At 37.2% G+C, this 21773-nt stretch overlaps 1 protein-coding gene across 8 annotated transcripts in view; it reads right to left on the bottom strand.

Annotated features, from left to right (window-relative positions):
* pde1cb (phosphodiesterase 1C, calmodulin-dependent b) overlaps positions 1–21773 on the bottom strand; it is a 109532-nt gene that overhangs the window by 60768 nt on the left and 26991 nt on the right. For 6 of the 8 annotated variants that reach the window (XM_048163843.1, XM_048163841.1, XM_048163844.1 and 3 more), the window contains exon 3: positions 21433–21604. In XM_048163843.1, the coding sequence (XP_048019800.1) occupies positions 21433–21604 (172 nt within the window). Of the gene's footprint in view, positions 1–591; positions 1611–21432; positions 21605–21773 lie in introns of those variants that run through there. The other 2 variants (XM_048163847.1, XM_048163848.1) reach the window with 1 other exon arrangement.

Here is a 21773-nt window from a genome sequence, read left to right as displayed (position 1 = left end):
GTGAATCTGTCCAGAAACTGTGCAAGTCATATTACAAAATGGGAGAAGAAGAAAAAGGAATTGGAACCATCAAGACATTTTGCATGGTGACAAGTTCATGACAATTAAGAAATAACATAAAATATCCTCATTATTATAACGAAAAAACATTAATTATCTTTTAAAAATGTTAATATATTATTATTAGTTTTTTTTTACAGTATTTGCCCATCCAAATCCAGCATGTCCAAGAATGCTTTTTTTATTTTAATTATTTTATTAATCATTATTTTTATTGTTTAAAAGTATTTGTCCATCATGATAGTATTTGTTGTACTGCGTCTACATTTCATTTATGCCGTTTTAAACAAAAAGTGTGTTTTTCAGTAATGGGAATCAACAAAAAAATTGCTTAATTGTCATTAAAAAAATAATGTCTCCATGCAAAAACAGTCCTAAGGTTTTATACAGATTATAATTTCTTATTTTTTCCTTTTGATTTTGCAGTGCAAAGTGACCTGGGCATGTTAACATGAGATTCAGCCTCTTGGATAACCTCTTAGACAGACCCACACAAAACACAAGAAAACCTGTTGAAAAACTCATACTCACAGTCCCCGCAGTCGGAGCCAGATTTTCTCAATCTGGTCGGGCTGTAGGTACTTGAGCGACGTGCTTTCAAACTCCTCGATCTCTCTGGTGGGAGACTCCATGATGTCAAGACAAGAAAAAAAACTTAATCCCAGAGCTGGAGCAGAGGAGAGACAGATTCCCCTCTTCAGATGAGCTGTGGTCGGGACGCTGCAGTCATCAAACCCTGTTCTCGCCTCCTCCTCCTCTTCCTGTCCCTTGTGCTCAACTCCGGGTCTGAGCACAAGGAGTGTGTGACGGTACTGCAGTACGCTCGCTCGCTCTCTCTCTCTCTCTCTCTCTCTCTCGCTCTCTCTCTCTCTCTCTCTCTCTCACACACTCTCTCAAAAATACAGCGCAGTTCAGATTAACCCAGACTCCTGATTTCACGACACGAGTGTTGGTGGGAGGAGTTGAGCGTGGCTGAAGCCTCCAGCGGTGATGACAGTATGATCAATAATGACAAACTAGGTCTCTTCCCATAGGACAAATCACAAATAACATCTCTTTAATATCTCAATTGTTTCTCCTAGGCAGCAATGAGATTAAACGGAAGCATTTGTTTGAGTCTGCTGAGAGAAAAAAACCTAGTGATCTCACATACGTCTCCAAAGTGTCAGAAGAGGTCTCAATGTGCTCAGATTCACCAAGATATCATTCAAATTCTTCCAAGACTTAATGAGCTGAAATAAACTAGTACACATAAATGTATACACTCTTAAATAAGAAAATGTGTCATTTATTTCTAGTTTTACTTTACTTGTGGTGCTTATGGTTTGAGATACTAAAAAAAAAAATCAAGACGTTGCAATGGTCAAAGATGTTCGTCTTGCATATTTACTTAAAGAATATTTCAAAAATTCTTGTTTGTATCTAGTTTTAGTTTTTTGCTTAAAGGGGACCTATTATGCCACTTTTAACAAAGTGTAACATAACTCTCTGGTGTCTCTAGAATGTGTCTGAAGTTTCAGCTCAAAATAGCCACAGATCATTATTTATAGCTTGTCAAATTTGCCTCTATTTGGGTGTGAGCAAAAATGTGCCATTTTTGTGTGTGTCCCTTTAAATGCAAATGAGCTGCTACTCCCGCCCCCTTTCAAAAAGAGGGTGGAGCTTTAACAGCTCATGCTTCGTTTGCTCAACAACAACGAAGGTGGAGAATCTCACGCAGCCAAAATGACGACTGTTACAAACCAGATTTGGACACTGACGGAGAGAATCAGGAAGAAGTTACAACTTTCAGAATGAAACTGGACATTTCTGAATGGTTAGTGGATAAAGTTATGTAGTTGCTGTGGAGTTGATTCAACTCATCCACTAGCATGTGCCGTCATGTTAACCCTTTGTGTAAATCCAGTGTTGAATTGACCCTCGTTTGTGAAGCAGTCCGGCGTAAAATGACGGCATGAAAGCAACACTCTACTACAACAACTCTTCCTCTTCTCTAAAGCAGCCCAACATGGCCACACCCCCTTTGTTGCGTGTTCTCGGGGGCGGGGTTTATGTCACCAACTCGGGTTTGTGAAGTCACCAACCCAGGAAGAAGCTTGTTGTAGTCCCTATCAGACGTTTGTTGTAGTCCTTTCTGTAAAAGAAAATATCTCCCTTTGCATTGAACTTTGAGCATCATAACTTTGCAGATGTTGTTTATGCTCAAACAGCAACATTACACACTTTCTAAAGTTAAAAAAGTAAAATCATAATCAAGGACACCTTTAACTTTTTTGAAGAAACATCTTAAGAAAACTTACTAAAATGCAACAATTTAGACACAAGAGCATTTGGTTTGTTTGCCATCAGATTTTGGTGAAAGCTTTTGTGAAAGTTCTTGCATTAAAAAAATATAGACGAAATGCAAAAGAATGGACATGCATGTGTCTGGAGAGGCATTTTATTTTAAACAGAATGTTTTTTAACTTGACAAAGCATGCTAAAACTGTGGTGCTTAAGGCTGTGAGACGCTAAAAAAAACATCAAGACGTTGCAATGTCTAGCATGTTTCTTATATACGATAAAAAAAAACGATTGTCTCGTTTGTTTCTAGTTCTGTCTTGACAACTCTCGAAGAGTTTGGCTTGGTAATGGATATGATAATATTGACATGCTTGGACTTAGATAGATCTGCTACATTGCCACTGCTGTTGGTTAATGCTGCTGCTGCAGAGCAAGTACAGGACTTGCTACTGTTAATACATATATGACACGCTGCTGTGAGCAAGTTATTCAAGCTGCTGCTGTACAAAATATGAATTACCTGTAGCAGATCTATACAGGTGGAGTTGAGGAAGGTGGAGGGTTTCTGACAGCACACTGCAACTGCTACAGAAAATGCTGAACAGTATTTAAAGTATTTAAAGGTTGAGTAACAAGCTCATTGGCTACTGATACAGCAGGAACCAATCAGCTGTGCCCTATAGAGAATGATGTGACTGCAAACAGGTTGAGTTAATGACCTATCAGCCTGTGCCATCTAGAGTTTCATGACAGAACTTTGTATTTTTAGTTTTTTTTTTTTTTTTAAACATCTGCTTAATGTTTTTTTGATGAAACATTGAGACAAAAAAATTTAGACTTTTACACTACTACAAACCCGATTCCCAAAAAATTGGGACTGTACAAATTGTGAATAAAAACAGAATGCAATGATGTGGAAGTTTCAAATTTCAATATTTTATTCAGAATACAACATAGATGACATATCAAATGTTTAAACTGAGAAAATGTATCATTTGAAGGGAAAAATAAGTTGATTTTAAATTTCATGGCATCAACATGTCAAAAAAGTTGGGACAAGGCCATGTTTACCACTGTGTGGCATCCCCGCTTCTTTTTATAACAGTCTGCAAACGTCTGGGGACTGAGGAGACAAGTTGCTCAAGTTTAGAAATAGGAATGTTGTCCTATTCTTGTCTAATACAGGCTTCTAGTTGCTCAACTGTCTTAGGTCTTCTTTGTCGCATCTTCCTCTTTATGATGCGCCAAATGTTTTCTATTGGTGATCTGGACTGCAGGCTGGCCATTTCAGTACCCGGATCCTTCTTCTACGCAGCCATGATGTTGTAATTGATGCAGTATGTGGTCTGGCATTGTCATGTTGGGAAATGCAAGGTCTTCCCTGAAAGAGACGACATCTGGATGGGAGCATATGTTGTTCTAGAACTTGGATATACCTTTCAGCATTGATGGTGCCTTTCCAGATGTGTAAGCTGCCCATGCCACATGCACTCATGCAATCCCATACCATCAGAGATGCAGGCTTCTGAACTGAGCGCTGATAACAACTTGGGTTGTCCTTGTCCTCTTTAGTCCAGATGACATGATGTCCCAGTTTTCAAAAAAAAAGAAATTTTGATTCGTCTGACCACAGAACAGTTTTCCACTTTACCACAGTCCATTTTAAATGAGCCTTGGCCCAGAGAAAGTGCCTGTGCTTCTGGATCATGTTTAGATATGGCTTCTTTTTTGACCTATAGAGTTTTAGCCGGCAACGGCGAATGGCACGGTGGATTGTGTTCACCGACAATGTTTTTTGGAAGTATTCCTGAGCCCATGTTGTGATTTCCATTACAGTAGCATCCCTGTATGTGATGCAGTGCCGTCTAATGGCCCGAAGATCACGGGCATCCAGTATGTTTTTCTGGCCTTGACCCTTACGCACAGAGATTGTTCCAGATTCTCTGAATCTTTGGATGACATTATGCACTGTAGATGATAATAACTTCAAACTCTTTGCAATTTTTCTCTGAGAAACTCCTTTCTGATATTGCTCCACTATTTTTCGCCGCAGCATTGGGGAAATTGGTGATCCTCTGCCCATCTTGACTTCTGAGTGACACTGCCACTCTGAGAGGCTCTTTTTATACCCAATCATGTTGCCAATTGACCTAATAAGTTGCAAATTGGTCCTCCAGCTGTTCCTTATATGTACATTTAACTTTTCCGGCCTCTTATTGCTACCTGTCCCAACTTTTTTGGAATGTGTAGCTCTCATGAAATCCAAAATGAGCCAATATTTGGCATGACATTTCAAAATGTCTCACTTTCAACATTTGATATGTTATCTATATTCTATTGTGAATAAAATATAAGTTTATGAGATTTGTAAATTATTGCATTCCTTTTTTATTCACAGTTTGTACAGTGTCCCAACTTTTTTGGAATCGGGTTTGTACTTTTGGATTGTTTGCCATCAGAGTTTGGTTAATTTGACTGGTGTGAAAGTCATTGTTTTTGCATTAAAAGAATAGACCAAATGCAAAAGAATGGACTGCCATGAACTGTTTTTAACTTGAGAGAGCATCTTAAAAATGTGGTGCTTATGGTGTGAGCCGCTGATAAGACATGCTGCAACAGTCAAAGATGTTCATCTAGGATGTTTACTTAAAATCAATTAAAAAACAATTAGTAAAACAATTAACAATAGCGCAAATGGATGCAAAAACACGCCCCTTGGCTATGAAATGGCAACGCAATAACGTTTAGGCACCTTATTATGCTGCAGAGAGACAGAGGAGGTGAGGAGGAAAAAGAGAAATAGAAAAGCAGTTAATGACACAAACTGTGACTGGAGAGATGAAGAGGCCAATCAGCCTGCAGTTGAAGAGCGGCGCATCAGTGGAGTGAGATTATATGCTTGTTAGATGAATGTGTCGCCCCACTGTCAGATACACATTAACACAAACGTTCACACACTCTGAAGCACTATTCTCCCATTCCATTTACTAAATGACCCAATGATTGCTCAATTTTTCAGGAATTGCATATAAGTCATCTTGATGATCAGGAGACTTCATAGCGAACAAATTCATAAATTTATAGAATAAAAGAGCATTATCAATTCATTCTATCGGAGCTGATCTTTATGGAAGTTTAACATCTCAACTGGCTCTCCAAGAGAGCAGTGAGATTAAATGGAGAACAAATGGAGAATCTCACTTCTTAGATTTAAATTACAGATATATACTATTGTTACACGACTGGATATATTGTTCAAAAAGTTTGGGGTCAGTCCAAATATTTATTTATTTTTATTTTATTTTTGAAGGAAATTAATAAATGCTCAGCAAGGATGCATTAAATTGATCAAAAGTGACAGCAAAGACATTTATAATGTTACAAAAGTTTTCTATTTCAAATGTTGTTCTTTTGAACTTTGTTCATCAAAAAATCCTGGAAAAATCTGTCATGGTTTCCACAAAAATAAAAAGCAGCACAGAGCTGTTTTTTAACATTGATAATAATAAGAAATCTCTTTCTTAAGCAGCAAATGAAGAATAATGTGACACTGAAGCCTGGAGTAATGATGCTGAAAATTCAGCTTTGTCATAATTTTAAATTGTAATAATTTTACATTACTATATTTTTGATCAAATAAATGCAGCCTTGGTGAGTATAAGACTCAAAATCATTAAAAAATGTTAATGACTAGTGGTTCAACGTTACATTCACCCCCCTAAACCTCACTCCCATCCGGGTCACTGCACCAATGTAACCCCTCGTGTTTGAACCGGACGCTCGAACCCGTGTCCGCCGCCATGGGAGTCGGGTGCTCTAACAAGGAAGTTAAAGACCTCAGTCTCTAGTGTCAGTCGCTGGAGCATATCTTGAGATCAGGAGAGTGAGGTTTACATGCAGAGCTCTTACCAGCCTACGTCCATTACACATAACGACCTGTGTTTACGAGAACACTTGCCGAGACTGGTATTTTGACCTAATTTTGTGGAATCAATTCAGAGTTCGCTAAATCAATTTCATCTCTTCCAACAATGGTTTAAAATCTATTGAATATGTAAACTAGCAAGACAAAATGTGCAAATTATAAACTTTCAGTCTATGGTGGTCAAACCTGAAATTAATCTGTGAATCACATGCGTGATTAACCATGGGGCCTGTTCCATACGGATAATAGATCAACAACAATTTAGCCGTTTAGTCCCTATTAATGACCCAAAACTTTTGAGCTGTAGTGTACAAAAAAAAATCTAAATCTGCATTTAAAAGTCTTAATATGAAGTCAAATTTCTCAAATTCATTCAAAACTAATTTTTCTGAACTGCTAAGAACATAAAAATGATAATAATGTACTTAGGGTTCATTGCTTCCCGACAGTTTAGCTTAAATGTTTATTGCAAAAGCATCCAGTACTCTATACAGTAAATGTTGTTTTTATTGGGATATTCATCTGAATAAAAACATATTGAACTCCAATAGAGTCGTAAAACCACAATGTGGTTCACTTATGTTGCCTTACACTGCTCTTTCAGGGAAAAAAAAACAATTGATTACGTTTTTCCCTCTTTTTGTTTCTTGTGCTTTTGTATTTTTCCATTTGCTTCACACAATGGGGCCATTATATAATGGAGTTTCCTGAACATCCCGAAAATCCAATAAGACTGAGAGCAGGGCTGACCGGCCTGAGACTAATGCAGAGATCTAATTCCTCACGCTGGAAATGTTTTTTCTCCAGGGAGACATTCAGGGCCAGCTGTGATTGAAAGCTGAGACGCAGCAGCAGGTTAGTGCGGCAGATTTCTCAAAACATTCTGCTGTTTGTTGGTAATTTTCAGAACAAAATCAGTTATGCAATAATGAGAACAAGAATATAATTGTAATATTTGAGATGTCAATCTTAATACCAAAAGTGTATCTGTTTATTAAAAAGTAGTAGTTTTACAAATATTATATGAATTCACAGAGAGAGTTCTGTGCAAGGCGCTCTAAAACTATTAGCATTTCCATTAATTTCAAGGGCACATTTTAAGCTCAATTTGAGCATTAAATGTCATGTGACTAATCATCGCAGAATGTCATGACAACACTGATTGGCTGATGGCAAACCTTTCATTAGTGACTATCCTGATGTGAACAGAAAGGGGAAAATAAGTCTATTACATACTTATTATGAGCCCTCAAAATAAGATCAGCTACTACAATATAATGAAATTATATTAGCCTACCCCTTACCCCTAATCTGGGGGTAAATCGAGCCACAGGAACACTTTTTTTTATAAGAAGTCATATATTTAGAGCCCTTTGTCATAGATGTATTCTGATCATGTAAAATGACAGGAAACATCCTCAAATTGCTTTAGATACTTTCATTGTACTTCTGCCACATTTTCCCTATGTTTACTTTCTTCACTGATGCAGACGAAAATGAAAAGACTATCAGTAAAAGTTTAGCTTTAGGAGGGGAAGAGACAGGGCAAGATAAGGAGAGTGTGAGAAAAAGAAAGAGGCTGTTTCTCAATATGCGTTCTTAAGCGATCTTGCGCATAGACTGTAAAAAAAGAATAAAAAAGCCTGTGAATATTTTATATAACTACAATATAGGTAGGTTTAAATCCGCGTAATCACTTATATCAATGTTATATCGTCATATTGTCCAGCCCTAAAACATATATAGTTTTATAGTATAGTTTTTGTCAGTGTTGTTTATTGAAAAACACCCAATTATGCAGAATATAAGATGGAAAATATTTAATTGATGAGTTGTCAACATAATATATAACAATACAATATATACGGTATGATTTTACCTCAAAATCCAACAATTTGACACAAAATGATAACTGCAAATCCATGTTTCTCTGCCTGGAGTCGAGCTGTTTCTGTGAATTGCAATGATCCATTTGCTTTTTTCCCTGTTGCTTTCTGCAGTTTTTAAATATATACCTCAGGGTTTGTGTCAAAGCTATTTGTACAGTCAATCACAAAGCTCTTTCCCGTTTTGGATGTGTTTTGTGTGTTTTTCGCGACATTCACGCTGAAAACCAATGCTGCCGCCAGAGGGGCTCGCACACCGGACGCGAAGCTCAGCGCCGCGACACGTCTTTCAAATTCGAACGCATTTTTTTATATTTTTTTGCTGGGCGCCGAATGTCGCCGCCGGTGTGCGTACACTCATAGAAAACAATGCGTTCGAATTTTAAAGACGTGGCGAGGCGCTGAGCTTCGCGTCCGTGTGTGAGCTCCTTCAGTCTTTTGCCACTCAGTGGGCGTGACCGCAGTCGTAACGGTCGACGGTGACGTCACGTGCATACCCTCTATACTCAAGAACGCAAGAACAGAGGACGCATGAAAGTACCCGGATGTGTTCTTGATATCGAGGATGCATCGAATGCAAACTTGAGAGAATCGAACCGTTAAAAATCACAGAAGACGCTGCGGGCGGGCGACATACAGAAGCCTGTAAGCTTTAAAGGGTGCTCTAAATGATGTCACGCATTTTTAGGCCAAAACATTTTTTGTTACATACAGCAAACATCTCCTCACTATCCGCTAGCTGCCTGTCCCCTGAACACATGTAAAAAAACGCGGTCTCTGTAGTCGCCACAAGCTCCGAAAGCGGCAACAAAAACAAACTGGTGCAGCCTGGACCACGAAACATAATAAACATGCTAAAGCCAATAACCGACAACAATGATTTTAAATGCGCGTTCATGACTGTTTCAGGAAGCACGGAGGGGAGGGGGAGGAGGAGGAGGGAGGGTCTAGCTAGCCTCTGTTTTGTTTGACAACACTTCGAATGTCAACAGGAAGTTACTCCACCCAGGATCACTTAAAGCACCTTTAAAGTTCTCGTTTTCACTTATGAGATTCCCGATACAAGCTCGCAAATACGTGACGGCTCGTGAAAGTAAACCGTTTGTTTTGCTTAATTTTAATAAAGTGATAACCTGAAGAAAGCCTGCATTATGTTTATTGGAATATAAAAAATAATCTTAACATTGACAAAGCTACAAAGGCTACTCATTTTCATAAATACACGCGTGACGCGGTGAAATAAAAAGATATAAATGATATGAAAACAATGTCTATAATAATATGAAATAAATCTTCTAATAGGTTATGACAATTGTTTGTGATGTTATGTTGTATTTATTGTGCATTAGCCACTTAATATGCTGGGACGGTCAGTTGCGCAACAAGATCGCAGCACATCTCAATTCTCAAACGATGCGTTCTGTGTCCTCGCGTCCTTCCGAGTTCGTTCTTTCAAGGTCGCCTGGCAAGACCAGACTCCGCGAGAATGCAAGTCCGTTCTCTGCGTTCTTGGAATTGAGAAACAGCCAGAGTGATGGAGATGAGGAGAGAGCATGTATTGACAAATAATCTACTGCCCATTGACATGGTTCTAAAACTCTTTTTTTTTGGCCATCAAATGTCTTGAAATGCACAAATGTAGATCAGAGAAATCAAAATGTTCTTGGGGGAGCATGCTCCCGGATCCCCTAGCTCAAATTTGGGACCTCTGTGATTTTAAAACCCTGCCTACGGCCATGCACACAACCACAAAACAGAAGGTAATTCACCATGGAAATTTTATCTTGGGTGGAGGGAGAGAAACACTAATATTTCAGTCCAGCTGCAATAAAAATCACATTTAAATGATAAAATTAACTTAAATCTCTTTGTAAAACAATTCTAATAAGAATTGTCCTGTCCGTTTATCTCTCTCCCTGACATTCTCTCAGTTTTTGTCTTTCGATGCACAGCTCTACCTGCGTCTCCCTTCCCTCCCGTTCATTCTTGATGATGATTTCTCTTTCAGAGGCCTTTCAATTACCTGATGCAGGAGGCAGGAGATAATGCCAGGCCAAAGTCTCAAAGACACATCACCGCTGGCCTGCTTTCATCTATGGAGAAGCTCCCTGTGCTGCACATGCGAACGGTTCCCTCCGTCTACTCTGAGCTCTTCAAAGGTCTTGTTTGAAGGTGCTTTGCTCTTTCTGTGCCTCTACTCAGTTCTTTTCTTTTAAGCGAGGTTTATAGTGTGCATGTGTGTGTGCCAGAAGGCTGAGAGCTTCTATCGTGAATGACGTCACCTACTGTGATATATCACATCATCACCAGACACACGAAACTTGACCAGGGGCATCTCAAAACACTACAAATCTTGCTTGGCTCATGAATATTAATTAGCTGATGTCATGCTCACTCAGTAGTCCTTGTTAAAAGGCACTGCTTACAGTGTTCAAGTTCATTTAGGACACCGACTATTTTCAGTCAGCGTTTTTTGTGCAGCAGTCTAAAACCTTAAAATATCCACATTTTTTCTATGCCCCATGACGCTTTGCGCAAATTATAGGAGTAGCTTCTGTTAAACTGTAAATAATCAGTGAAAGAGTCGCTCTATGAATGCGATAAGCATTTTAAAAAGCTGGGTACAGTGAGATAACATTATTCTACTCCCCCTTCAACCATCGAACATTGAAAGGACATTTAAAAGTGTAAATCATTAGCAAATTAATAACAGACCATGAATAACCCTCAATTATTTCCGCAGCAATATTACGGACGTGTTAAATATCACTGTAGTAACACATGTGTGTATTATGTAACACATTGCCTTAATCAAAAATGTTCATTAACTGAAAGATTGATTGATTATATTTCAAAATGACTTCCGTAATTTTGACAGACAATAAATATTGCATTTACCTGCTTTAGAAACATTCCAGTAAACACTGCTAATAGGGATTAGAAGTGAGAGACGTGAGGATTTGGGGAGAAAAACAGATTCTTAGTGCATTCCAGTAAATTATGGGATACATCGTAAATTAAATCAGAAGAGCAGACCGTAAATGCGCAGTATATGTTGTCCTTTTTCATACTGTTACAGCGCAATATAAAGAAAAAAAGAGAATAGTCAGGAAAAAGAGCTCTTCCATAGATATTCATCACATTAAAATACCAAGCGTTACATTATTCTCCGGACGTCTGAAAATAGAGCATGAAGAAAATTTTACAGCTCCTTCAGTCAAACTGATGGATAAGGATTATAGGTTGTGCAATCTTATGATTTGAAATTATATTTTTCAGTCTTTTTAAATTAAACTTCCATATCAGAAGTGCCTCCCATAATCTAAAATGCAGTAGGATCGTTAGGAAAAAGGTGGATAATGATTTTTCCCCAAAAAGTGGATTGACGAATGAAGAAATTAGAGGGAAGGGGACATATTTCACAAGTAATCACTACTATTGTTTGTTTTGTTTTTTTCTTGAGATACATTAGGCCTACTGAAAATTAGGGGTCGGTACGTTTTTTTTTTTTTTAAGAAATTAATACTTTTATTCATTAAGGATGCATTCAATTGATCAAAAGTGACAGTAAAGACATTTACAAGGTTACAAAAGATTTCCTTTTCAAATAAATGCTGTTCTTTTGAACTTTCTATTCATCAAAGAATCCTGAAAAAAAATGAATCACGGTTTCGGCGAAAGTATAAAGCAGCACAACTGTTTTCAACATCGATAATAATCATAAATGTTTCTTGAGCAGCAAATCAGCATATTAGAATGATTTCTGAAGAATCATGTGACACTGAAGACTGGAGTAATGATGCTGAAAATTCAGCTTTGCATCACAGGAATAAATTACATTTTAACATATATTCAAATAGAAAACTTATTAAATTGTATTAATACTATTTTTACTGTAGTTTTGATCAAATAAATGCAGCCTTGGTGAGCATAAATGACTTCTTTCAAAAACATTTAAAATTTCTTACCAATCCAAACTTCTGAACGGTAGTGTATCTGTAGAAATGTGTATTACTACTATTATCAAAAGGGTTAATATCTATTATTAATATCCAACAGACATCTGCAGCCAGAGTCTTAAACTCCAATGAAGAGAGATGAGCTCAGACAACAACACAATTTTATGGCAAATTAACCTCAGATGAGAACAAAGTATTTCTCTAATTTCTAAACATTTAGCCCGTTTGCCTGACAAGGCTTGAATAAGCATTTATAGTGTTTCCATTTATTGCTGCTCTCATTGTTTCTGAATAATGTTACTTAAAAGGGTGTCAGACACTCAAACTCTCTATAATATGCATAAATATTTAGGTAAAATAGTCCACTTTAAATTAGTTTGAACTGTTTTAATCAATACTTTTCAGTGAATGAAACTATTATATTTGTAGCAGATTTTTTTAATATTGTACCTGCTCTTTAAAGGGTTAGTTCATCCAAAAATGAAAATTCTGTCATTAATTACTCACCCTCATGTCGTTCCACACCCGTAAGACCTTCATTCATCTTTGGAACACAAATTAAGATATTTCTGATAAAATCCGATGGCTCAGTGAGGCCTGCGTTGCCAGCAAGATAATTAACACTTTCAATGCCCAGAAAGCTACTAAAGACGTATTTAAAAGAGTTCATGTGACTACAGTGGTTCAATCTTAATGTTACAAAGCGACAAGAATACTTTGTTTGCCAAAAAAAACAAAATAACGACTTTATTCAAGAATATCTAGTGATGGGCGATTTCAAAACACTGCTTCATGAAGCTTCAAAGCTTTATGAATCTTTTGTTTCGAATCAGTGGTTCGTTGCGTGTATCAAACTGCCAAAGTCACGTGATTTCAGTAAACGAGGCTTCGTTACGTCATAACTGTTTTGAAATTTCAATGGTTCACGTGAATTTGGCAGTTTGATACATGCTCCGAACCACTGATTTGAAACAAAAGTTTTGTAAAGCTTCGAAGCTTCATGAAGATTGAATGATTTTTGGGTGAACTAACCCTTTAAATGCAACCTCTTTAAATGATACATCTGCTGCTTACAATTTGGCCAGAATGAGATGTCTTGAAAGTCATAATTATAGTTCAAAGCACCTACAAAGTCTTAAGTTTTAAAATAAATTATAATCAATCAGCCATTCGCCATGGTTTACATACATAACATATTTAGATCAGACCGATAACCCAAATATTAATGCAACAAAAATGAAATTCCCAAAATTCAGACACTAATGAGCAACATCTATAGACTTTGCCCCTAAAGGAATGGTCTCTAGATGCTCACCACCAACAAGTGGTTCTTTAAACAGTTTTAAAAGTCTTTGGAGTTCAACAGAATCCAGCAGACATCACAGCCTACAAAGGTAAAAGTCTCTCAAATGTCACAGGTCATTCCCAGCAGCCGTGTTGACAGAAGAAAGGTCTCACAGGAGGACATTAGAAGGTCTGTCTCCAATGCAACACAACTCACATGAATTTGAAAACACCAAACCAAGAGAGAAACCACAAACCATTCATGGACTCTCTGCTGCATATTGCACACACACACACAAAAAAGACAAACTTTCTCAAAAAATATACAAGACTGTGGCAAAGCATGTTATGGATAGCGAAGCTCTGAGATACCAAATGAGTCCCAGGTGAGTTTAGAATGAGTCAGAGATCTGAAAAGTCTCATTCAGTTTAAAGTTTGATATTTTCCCAAAAGTTTCCTGACATTTGGTCCTTCAGGGAGCACACACACAGATGAATGGCTCATTTAGGTGAGCTTTATCAGCCGTTTTTAGGTTTTGATTTAAGGTCTGACAGAAGAATGGCAATATTATTCTTTCAATCATCTGCTGGCATCCAGAGGTTTTAATGAGAATATAACAATGTTAATATAACAGTAACCAATATTAAGAACTTGCCGTGTGACACGCTGAACAAATTGAGACACCTCGCCTGTGAATGTTACAAATCACTTGTGTCACAGTAAATGAGTCTATAAAGTCATATTGTCAAAAGAGAAGTGAGCGATCGCTATTAAGAGCAAACTTGCTAATGAGTGCCGTCTGAAGGAGTGATTTTAGCAACTTGTGTGAAAGTCATTCTGAAGTGCAGAATGATGGAAATCTGATTTGCCCATTTAATTACCAAAAATCAAATGTAACAGTAGGGCTAACTGGAAGGGGAAAAAAACATAATTTTTACTTGTCCAAGATGGTCTATATTCCAGATCTAACCAGATTTACCAAAAATACATGGCAATAAATCGATAAATAAAATGGATAAAAAATAAATAAATAAATGGACACGAAGATCCAATTACATGAAGCTTATTAGTGTGTGTGTGTGTGTGTGTGTGTGTTATTGATTGTGCTAATGCATAAACACTAACACTGACTGAGATCAATACGACAGTTTCACATTGACTGTAATTTATCAATTATCTCCTGACATGCTGACCTTGGCTAAACTACTGTATTTTAAGTTATAAATCAAGTCAACTAGCACTGGTTTTCAATTATTACTTTGGCTTATTTTGAGCTACTGTACTCTGATAGACTGTAAACATAACACTTTCTATGAGATTCCCGATGCAGCGTTCTCTGAATATTACATACAGTTCATGTTCTCAGATTTGAGCCATCAGTGATCAAAGATGACAGTATATGCTAATGAGGCCTTTCCTCTTGACCTCTTTATGACCTTCGGCATGAAATGGCAAACTTCATATCCATCAACGGGTTGCTGCCTAAATCGATACACTGGGAAATTAGAGCTTTGATGAAGAGACCAGATCCGCAGCCCCCATCAGACCACCAGCTGTGTAAAATATTACATGCTTAACAAGAATTAATGAATTATTATAATTATAATGAATATTGCCAATAGGCTTTAGTTTACAGTTAGTTATTTGTCAGCTTGTACAAATGAATTAAAGCAATAAAGACACTCAAAATAAATTTAATCAAAATGAATATATTCTATAGCTGGCCACTTTCTTTGCAACCAACTGATGGTTAAAAAAAGGAAAAAGTATGAACATTAGCAAAATCGAAGACATGCTGACAATGATTTGCTACTCGCTATTACTTATTAAAATAGGTACCATTTATTAGGGGGAGAGGACATTTTCATTTTATAAAGCATTTTTTAAAAATGGTTAATGGTGCAAGATGTGTCAGCAATATTTTTGGTCTGTTTTACTAAAGCAGAAAGATCTGTGAATGCCACGTTCAAGACCAGAATTGAAATTCCCCATTTCTGAGCTCAAGAGCATTTCATTTTCTTATGCCAAAGATGGCAAAAACAAAAGTCATGAACACTATAAATGCTTGATTTTGCTTTTAAAAAATAAAGTTATATTTATATTTGCATTATAAATTCAAGCCGTTTATCAGAATTCCTCTTTTCTATGAACTCCTAGTCAATTCTGAGTGCCATATTAGTATCATTTTAAAAATAATTGTGATTAAGCACTATGCCATTTGTAGCCAACATCTTGGAAATTACATCCAAATTATGGTTTTCGAAGAGCTCTGGGATGATTCATCTTTCCTAACTTTACAAGTAAAATCTCTGACTTTGAGTGTCTTTCCAGTAAGGAAAATTTGAATAGTCTGGAAAACATTCAAGCATATATGATCTCAACGCTAACACGCATGGATTAAAAACTCCACTTTTGTTTTCATGGAGACAACTGTCCTAGAACTTCATTTCAGATTGCAATGAAAAAGAACACTTAAAGGGATAGTTCTCCCAAAAATTAAAATTTTCCCATGATTTACTCACCCTCAAGCCATCCTAGGTGTATATGACTATCTTCTTTCAGACGAACACAATCAGAGATATAAAAATATCCTGGCTCTTCCAAGCTTTATAAGTGACCCCCCAAGCCCCGCATCCATCCATCCATCCATCCATCCATCCATCAATCCATCCATCAATCCATCATACAAATAATCCATACAGCTCCAGGGGGTTAATAAATTAATTTTTGAAACTTTATTAAATATTAACTAGCTTCCGGCAGACGGACGTAAGCAGCGATTTGCGGCGAAAAAGTATCCTCTGACTCGACGCATGACGAACACGGAAGCACAGAGGATAGAGCAAAACAAAACACCATTTTGTATTTCATGTCACGTTTTTCTTATTTCTTTCACAACGAGTCGGAGTAAATTGCTACGCTAATAGAGTTTCACAAATGCGCAAACCAACAGACAAAGACCAACAGACAAATTATACATTCAGTTTCATTGTTTTTTACCCTATGGTATAGCTCCAGAACACTTGGAATATACAACATGTGTAACATCAGACCATTCTATGATACTTTTGCATGTTTTTTTAAAAGCTTGATGCAGGTCGCTATTCATTGCCATTATATGGATGAGTGCAAGTGGGACATTTTTTACATTTCTCCTTTTGTGGTCCGAAAAAGAAAGGGTATACGGCATTAGCACAACACCAAGGTGAGTAAATGGTGACTTAATTTTCATTTTAATGTGAACTAACACTTTAAGGGCTCATTCATACGGAAGCGGATTAGGGCCAAGCAATAATACAAAATTTAAACCATCTTGAGATTAAAGTTGTTAAATTTCGAGAAAAAACTCATTAAATTTCGAGAAAAAACTCTTTAAATTTCGAGAAAAAACTCTTTAAATTTCGAGAAAAAAGTCGAGATAAAATGTTGAGAATAAACTCGTTAAATTACGAGAACAAAGTCATTAAATTACGAGAAAAAAGTTGTTAAATTACGAGAACAAATTCGTTAAATTATGAGAAAAATCTTTGAGATAAAATGTTGAGAATAGTCATAATTTAATGATTTTATTCTCAACATTTTATCTCAACTTTTTTCTCGTAATTTAATGACTTTATTCTCATAATTTAATGAGTTTATTCTCAACATTTTATCTCGACTTTTATCTCGAAATTTAACATTTTTCTCTTAATTTAACGAATTTGTTCTCGTAATTTAACGAGTTTATTCTCAACATTTTATTTTGACTTTTTTCTCGAAATTTAACAACTTTAATCTCGAGATGGTTTTATTTTTTTATTATTGCTTGGCCCTAATCCTCTTCCGTACATTCACACAGTGGAATGGGGATAAAACGCATGGTCTATAAACACGTTTTATAAAAGTTGAACTGATTTTAACTTGAGTGCCGTGTTTTTAGAATGCCGTGTTATGCACAAGATACTGCAAAAGACGTAAGACGCATGTTTACATAGAAAAACAATAGAAAAGTAGCGCATTGGAATGGAAAAAAACACGTTCTGAATGGCCCCTAAAGCCGCGCACACACTTAACGATTGTAAGGCCGATTATGAATGTAAATTGATACTTATGACTGATCGCGCTCAAACGCGTCCAGTCAGAGCCAGTTGCGTTCAGTCTGCGATTACAGTCGGTGTTCAAATTCCATGTGTAAGTATATAAATCTGTTTCAGTCGCAGGAAACAATCGCTGTATGTTGAGCACAGTCTTAAGAATGTTTTAGCTAGTCGTTAAATGTGTGCCCGGCTTAAGACTGCACATTAAAGCACAGTGACATGCATGATTTAAATCACAAAAAAATTGTTAGATATTAGCATTGTGCTTATACTTTGACTGATTGATTTTCTCTTTTGCATGGAAACCACCTCAACACCAAACAATGTGATCTCATGTGATTGGGGTGAGACAGAAGTGCACAGGACTGATCCAAGCTCTTAAATATGACCTCATCAGAATGAGGCTAAAGAACAGAAGAGAAGTCAATGGAAAAACTACAGACTACAAAAATAGTTCCTTGCTTTTCTGGAGTCGAGGAGGTCATAAGGATCTTCAAACATTTGCAACAGCATCATTCAGGCACAAGGTTAGCATGATTAAATACTTTAAAATTAACAACAATATAATTAACTATACCCAATTAGCATGCTAAATCGACAGCCTTACTGATAAATCACATGCACATTTATCTAACGCCCAGTCTGTTTTCTCGATGTGTGCAGTTCTTTTCTCCCATTTCAGGGTATTGTAATATCGACAGCAGTAAGGCAGGTGCTTGCTAATGAGTCTGAGCAATATTTCTCTGATCAATTAAACCTCCGATACCAAATACAACATGTTATGCTAACAATTCCGCTAATGAGCATAACTACATTATGACAACAGGCTCGGGAACAAACACACCATTAATAACAATAATTTTAAGGGCGGCAACTCTCTATTGGAGTGCGTCATAATGAATACTTCATGAAAATAATCAAATGCCACTCACTCTAATGAGCAAATACTTAAAGCAGCGTCATTAAAACAAGTTATTTAAGACATGCTCAAGTCAATAAGGAATATTTCTTCTGATATGACATTTAATTTAAAGTGTTTTGTCAGCAGACAATGTATTGTAAAGACTTTTTTGCACTCATGCATGCATTTTTTGCATATTTAGAGGATCAAAAAGCACATAAATGCAAACTGAATTATGATTAGTCACATGACATGACATCATACACAATCCTGCAATTAACTCAACATGCAGAACTCAAAAACACACATTTCTCTCACACTCAAATGCATCTTTCTTCTCTAGTGGCACGCATCTTTCTTCTTCAGTGACATGCAACACCTGCCTCCATTAATTATCCCAACCCAAATCGAATTGCTCATTAGTGTGCTGAACCCTAACGCTCATGGCTCTATCTGTCAAATAAAAAGGCAAAAGCCAAAAATACAACTTTTTGAATCGTCTCAGCAGAGTCAAACAGGCAGAAAGCAAGAGCTTAAACGTTCTATCGATATTTAAACTCTTCGGTGATCCATCATCCAAGTAAGATTTTCAATTATCTGTCTCTGACTGCTACAAAAATTAAAAATCTAAAATTGTAACCGCGCATACTTGTATGCACAGGTCGCGCATGTGCATTTAATTTGTTTTTTTTGCAGTAATTAGTTTATCCACAAGGTTGATTCACAAGGTAGTTGAAGAAAACCTGCATGAACAGAACAGACCGGAACGCATGCAAGCTACAGCGACAATAGAGCCCTACATAGACGAGAGATTGTGCGAAGAGGTTAGAAAGTGCCCTCATTTGTACATCTCTAGCATGAAAGAATACATGGGTTGTAACTCTTGGTATAAGTACGAATCAAAGTATACTTTGCAAGGCTGTGCGTTCCACTGTGCGCGTACACTAGTAAAAAATGAAGTATACCCAGGGCTTTAGAAGGCAGCTGTCTGACTCGGAGGTGGTGAACGGGAACATGGTTTGTAACATTAGCAACACATTATTAGCTTGTTTGATAACATAGTCAAGCAAAAGGCTATTCATATTAATTACCATTATCTGTCCGACGTTGTAAAAAAGCGATACAATTGTGCAGCATTTCCCTCAGTAAGTTGACCGAGTGGATCTCTGAGCTCATGCAAGTGAATGGAGCGGGGCTAATTAGCATATTCATAGTTCCGTGTATACTAAATGAAGCAAGGGTGTAGAGTTATGTTCAAGCTATTTTAAGGCAGTACTTTTTTTCACAGAAAAAAAAAATTTTAAAGTAATTTTGGTGAGTTTTAAGGGATAAAATGATTGACTACAGGGGGACTTTAACAATAAGGTTGATATTCTTCCCTTCACATTGTATTTAGTTTTGCACGGAAGGGCATTTGTGTAATTAATGCGATCATGAGTATTATGGGCAGCTGTTTACCACCACAGCTAAGCCTCAGGAGAAGACTGCAGAATATACTCATGTTTACTTCAGTTTTTCCATTCCTGTTTTTACTACAACAATCTAACATGCAGCCATTCTGTGCATGTTAGGATTTAGAAGTATAACCATATAGGAACACAATAGGAATAGGGGGAAAGCATAAAACGTGCATTCATTTTCCAGAAATTAGTGCTAAATTAGGATGCTAGCTGAAAGCAATTTCAGCAGGAATTAAAAATAATTAGCCTTTTACGAAAAATGCATGTCCCCAATAAAGTTTCATATCTACAAATTAGGCCAGGTTGAATTTAATATCATTTATGAACTATAAACCATTCTGTAGCCCACTTGAATGTATCCCAGACCTTGCAGTTTGCAAAGACCCTAAAAGAAGAAGAATTCTCGATATCAGCCATAAAAATGTTCAGGGAATTGCAGGTCTGCTTGATGAACTCATGATATGCTCAGTAGTGCTAAACCATTCAAGTGTTCTCAATCCAGTCAACTAATGCTCTGACACTACTCCATCTGGAGAGTAAGCAATGAAAACTAGCAACGAACTCTCAGAAATTCAGGTAATTAACTTAACATGACAGCCATGTTCTCATCTACTATGACTTCAAAATCGAAATCTTTAAAGGCTAAATCTTTATAGAGATGTCCTATTTATCAAACATCTTACAAGAAGACAATTCCCACTTCACACAGTGAACTAGCAATCTAGGGCCTTGTCCCAAATGGCACACTTCATGAGCACTTTCGGTCTTCATGGACTTTAGGCTTAAAGAAGGGTGCTCGTGAGCGCCCCCTTTTCGGCTGCTATGTGCTCTCGATGCACACTTCTGCTGAGCCCGCAAGACTGTGAGCTACACAGAGGACTTTACCCGGCAGTCAAAACGGCATTACGTCGTGACGTGCGGACTCAGAGGAAGACCGTGAGGGTTTAGGGTGCCATTTGGGACAGGGCCTAGATGTACCAGCAAAGGCAAATGCATAAACAATTCTGAGTTTAGTTTTTAACAGCAGGTGGTACTGAGTCCTTTAGAAACAACTGTACTCTGCTTCCTTCCAATTCCTTTCACACTCCACCTGAACCTTCTATAAAATAATCGTTCAATAAGGTTGAACCGAATTACAAGGGTGTTTGCGGTGGACTGTTTACATTAATCTCGCGTCATAAAAGCATTCTGAGGTGTGAGTAGGTTACAAAGCCGAATGCATGAGCGCTCTTCTTCATCAGCATTTGAGCATGTAGTTAAAAACTAGCCTAGAGCGCCATCTGCTGTTAAAAACTAAGCTCAGAATCTATTCAAATGAAAATTACGATGCATTCAGAAATCTCAGAAGCGATCCACGAATCGAGATAAATCGATTTATTCTCCCAGCCCTACTCAATATGAACTAAAACATTTCTCATCAAATTCTTCCAATGACAAATGCACCTGCTATCCAAATTCATTTTGGGAGAAACTTCAGAGACAAAGTTGATAATCGAAACATAATTAAGAGAAAACATTTGCTGTTCCCAGATCAGTCCGTCCTGATTGCATGACCTGTAAAGCAACTGTTAACCACAAAAAAAGGAGTGAGATGAACCTGACAGCAGTTTTTTCTGTTGCTTCTGGGACGTCTGTAGCGGGAAGCTCATCCGCCAGGATCTCTTCTAATCTTTGTGGATCGTCTGGAATGTCCCTGTGAACTTTGACCTTTTCCTTCTTCCCTGTCCCAGCTGTGAGTGTGTTCCATAGTGCACTCTGAGACTTTGAGCCTGGAAACAAGATGAATGAGAGTAAAGACTTTTATAAACGTCTTTCTACATGATCCGCCTTGCTTCAATGATACTGACAACACTATTGATAATGCAATTACTATTGGTACATTTAGCCTCCGTTTATTGCTTTTCTTCTTCTTTTTACATATTTTTGTACTCACTATAT

Source organism: Megalobrama amblycephala, linkage group LG17 (assembly GCF_018812025.1).
Source record: "Megalobrama amblycephala isolate DHTTF-2021 linkage group LG17, ASM1881202v1, whole genome shotgun sequence".
Lineage (NCBI taxonomy): Eukaryota > Metazoa > Chordata > Actinopteri > Cypriniformes > Xenocyprididae > Megalobrama > Megalobrama amblycephala.
This window is presented reverse-complemented; position numbering and strand designations above follow the sequence as displayed.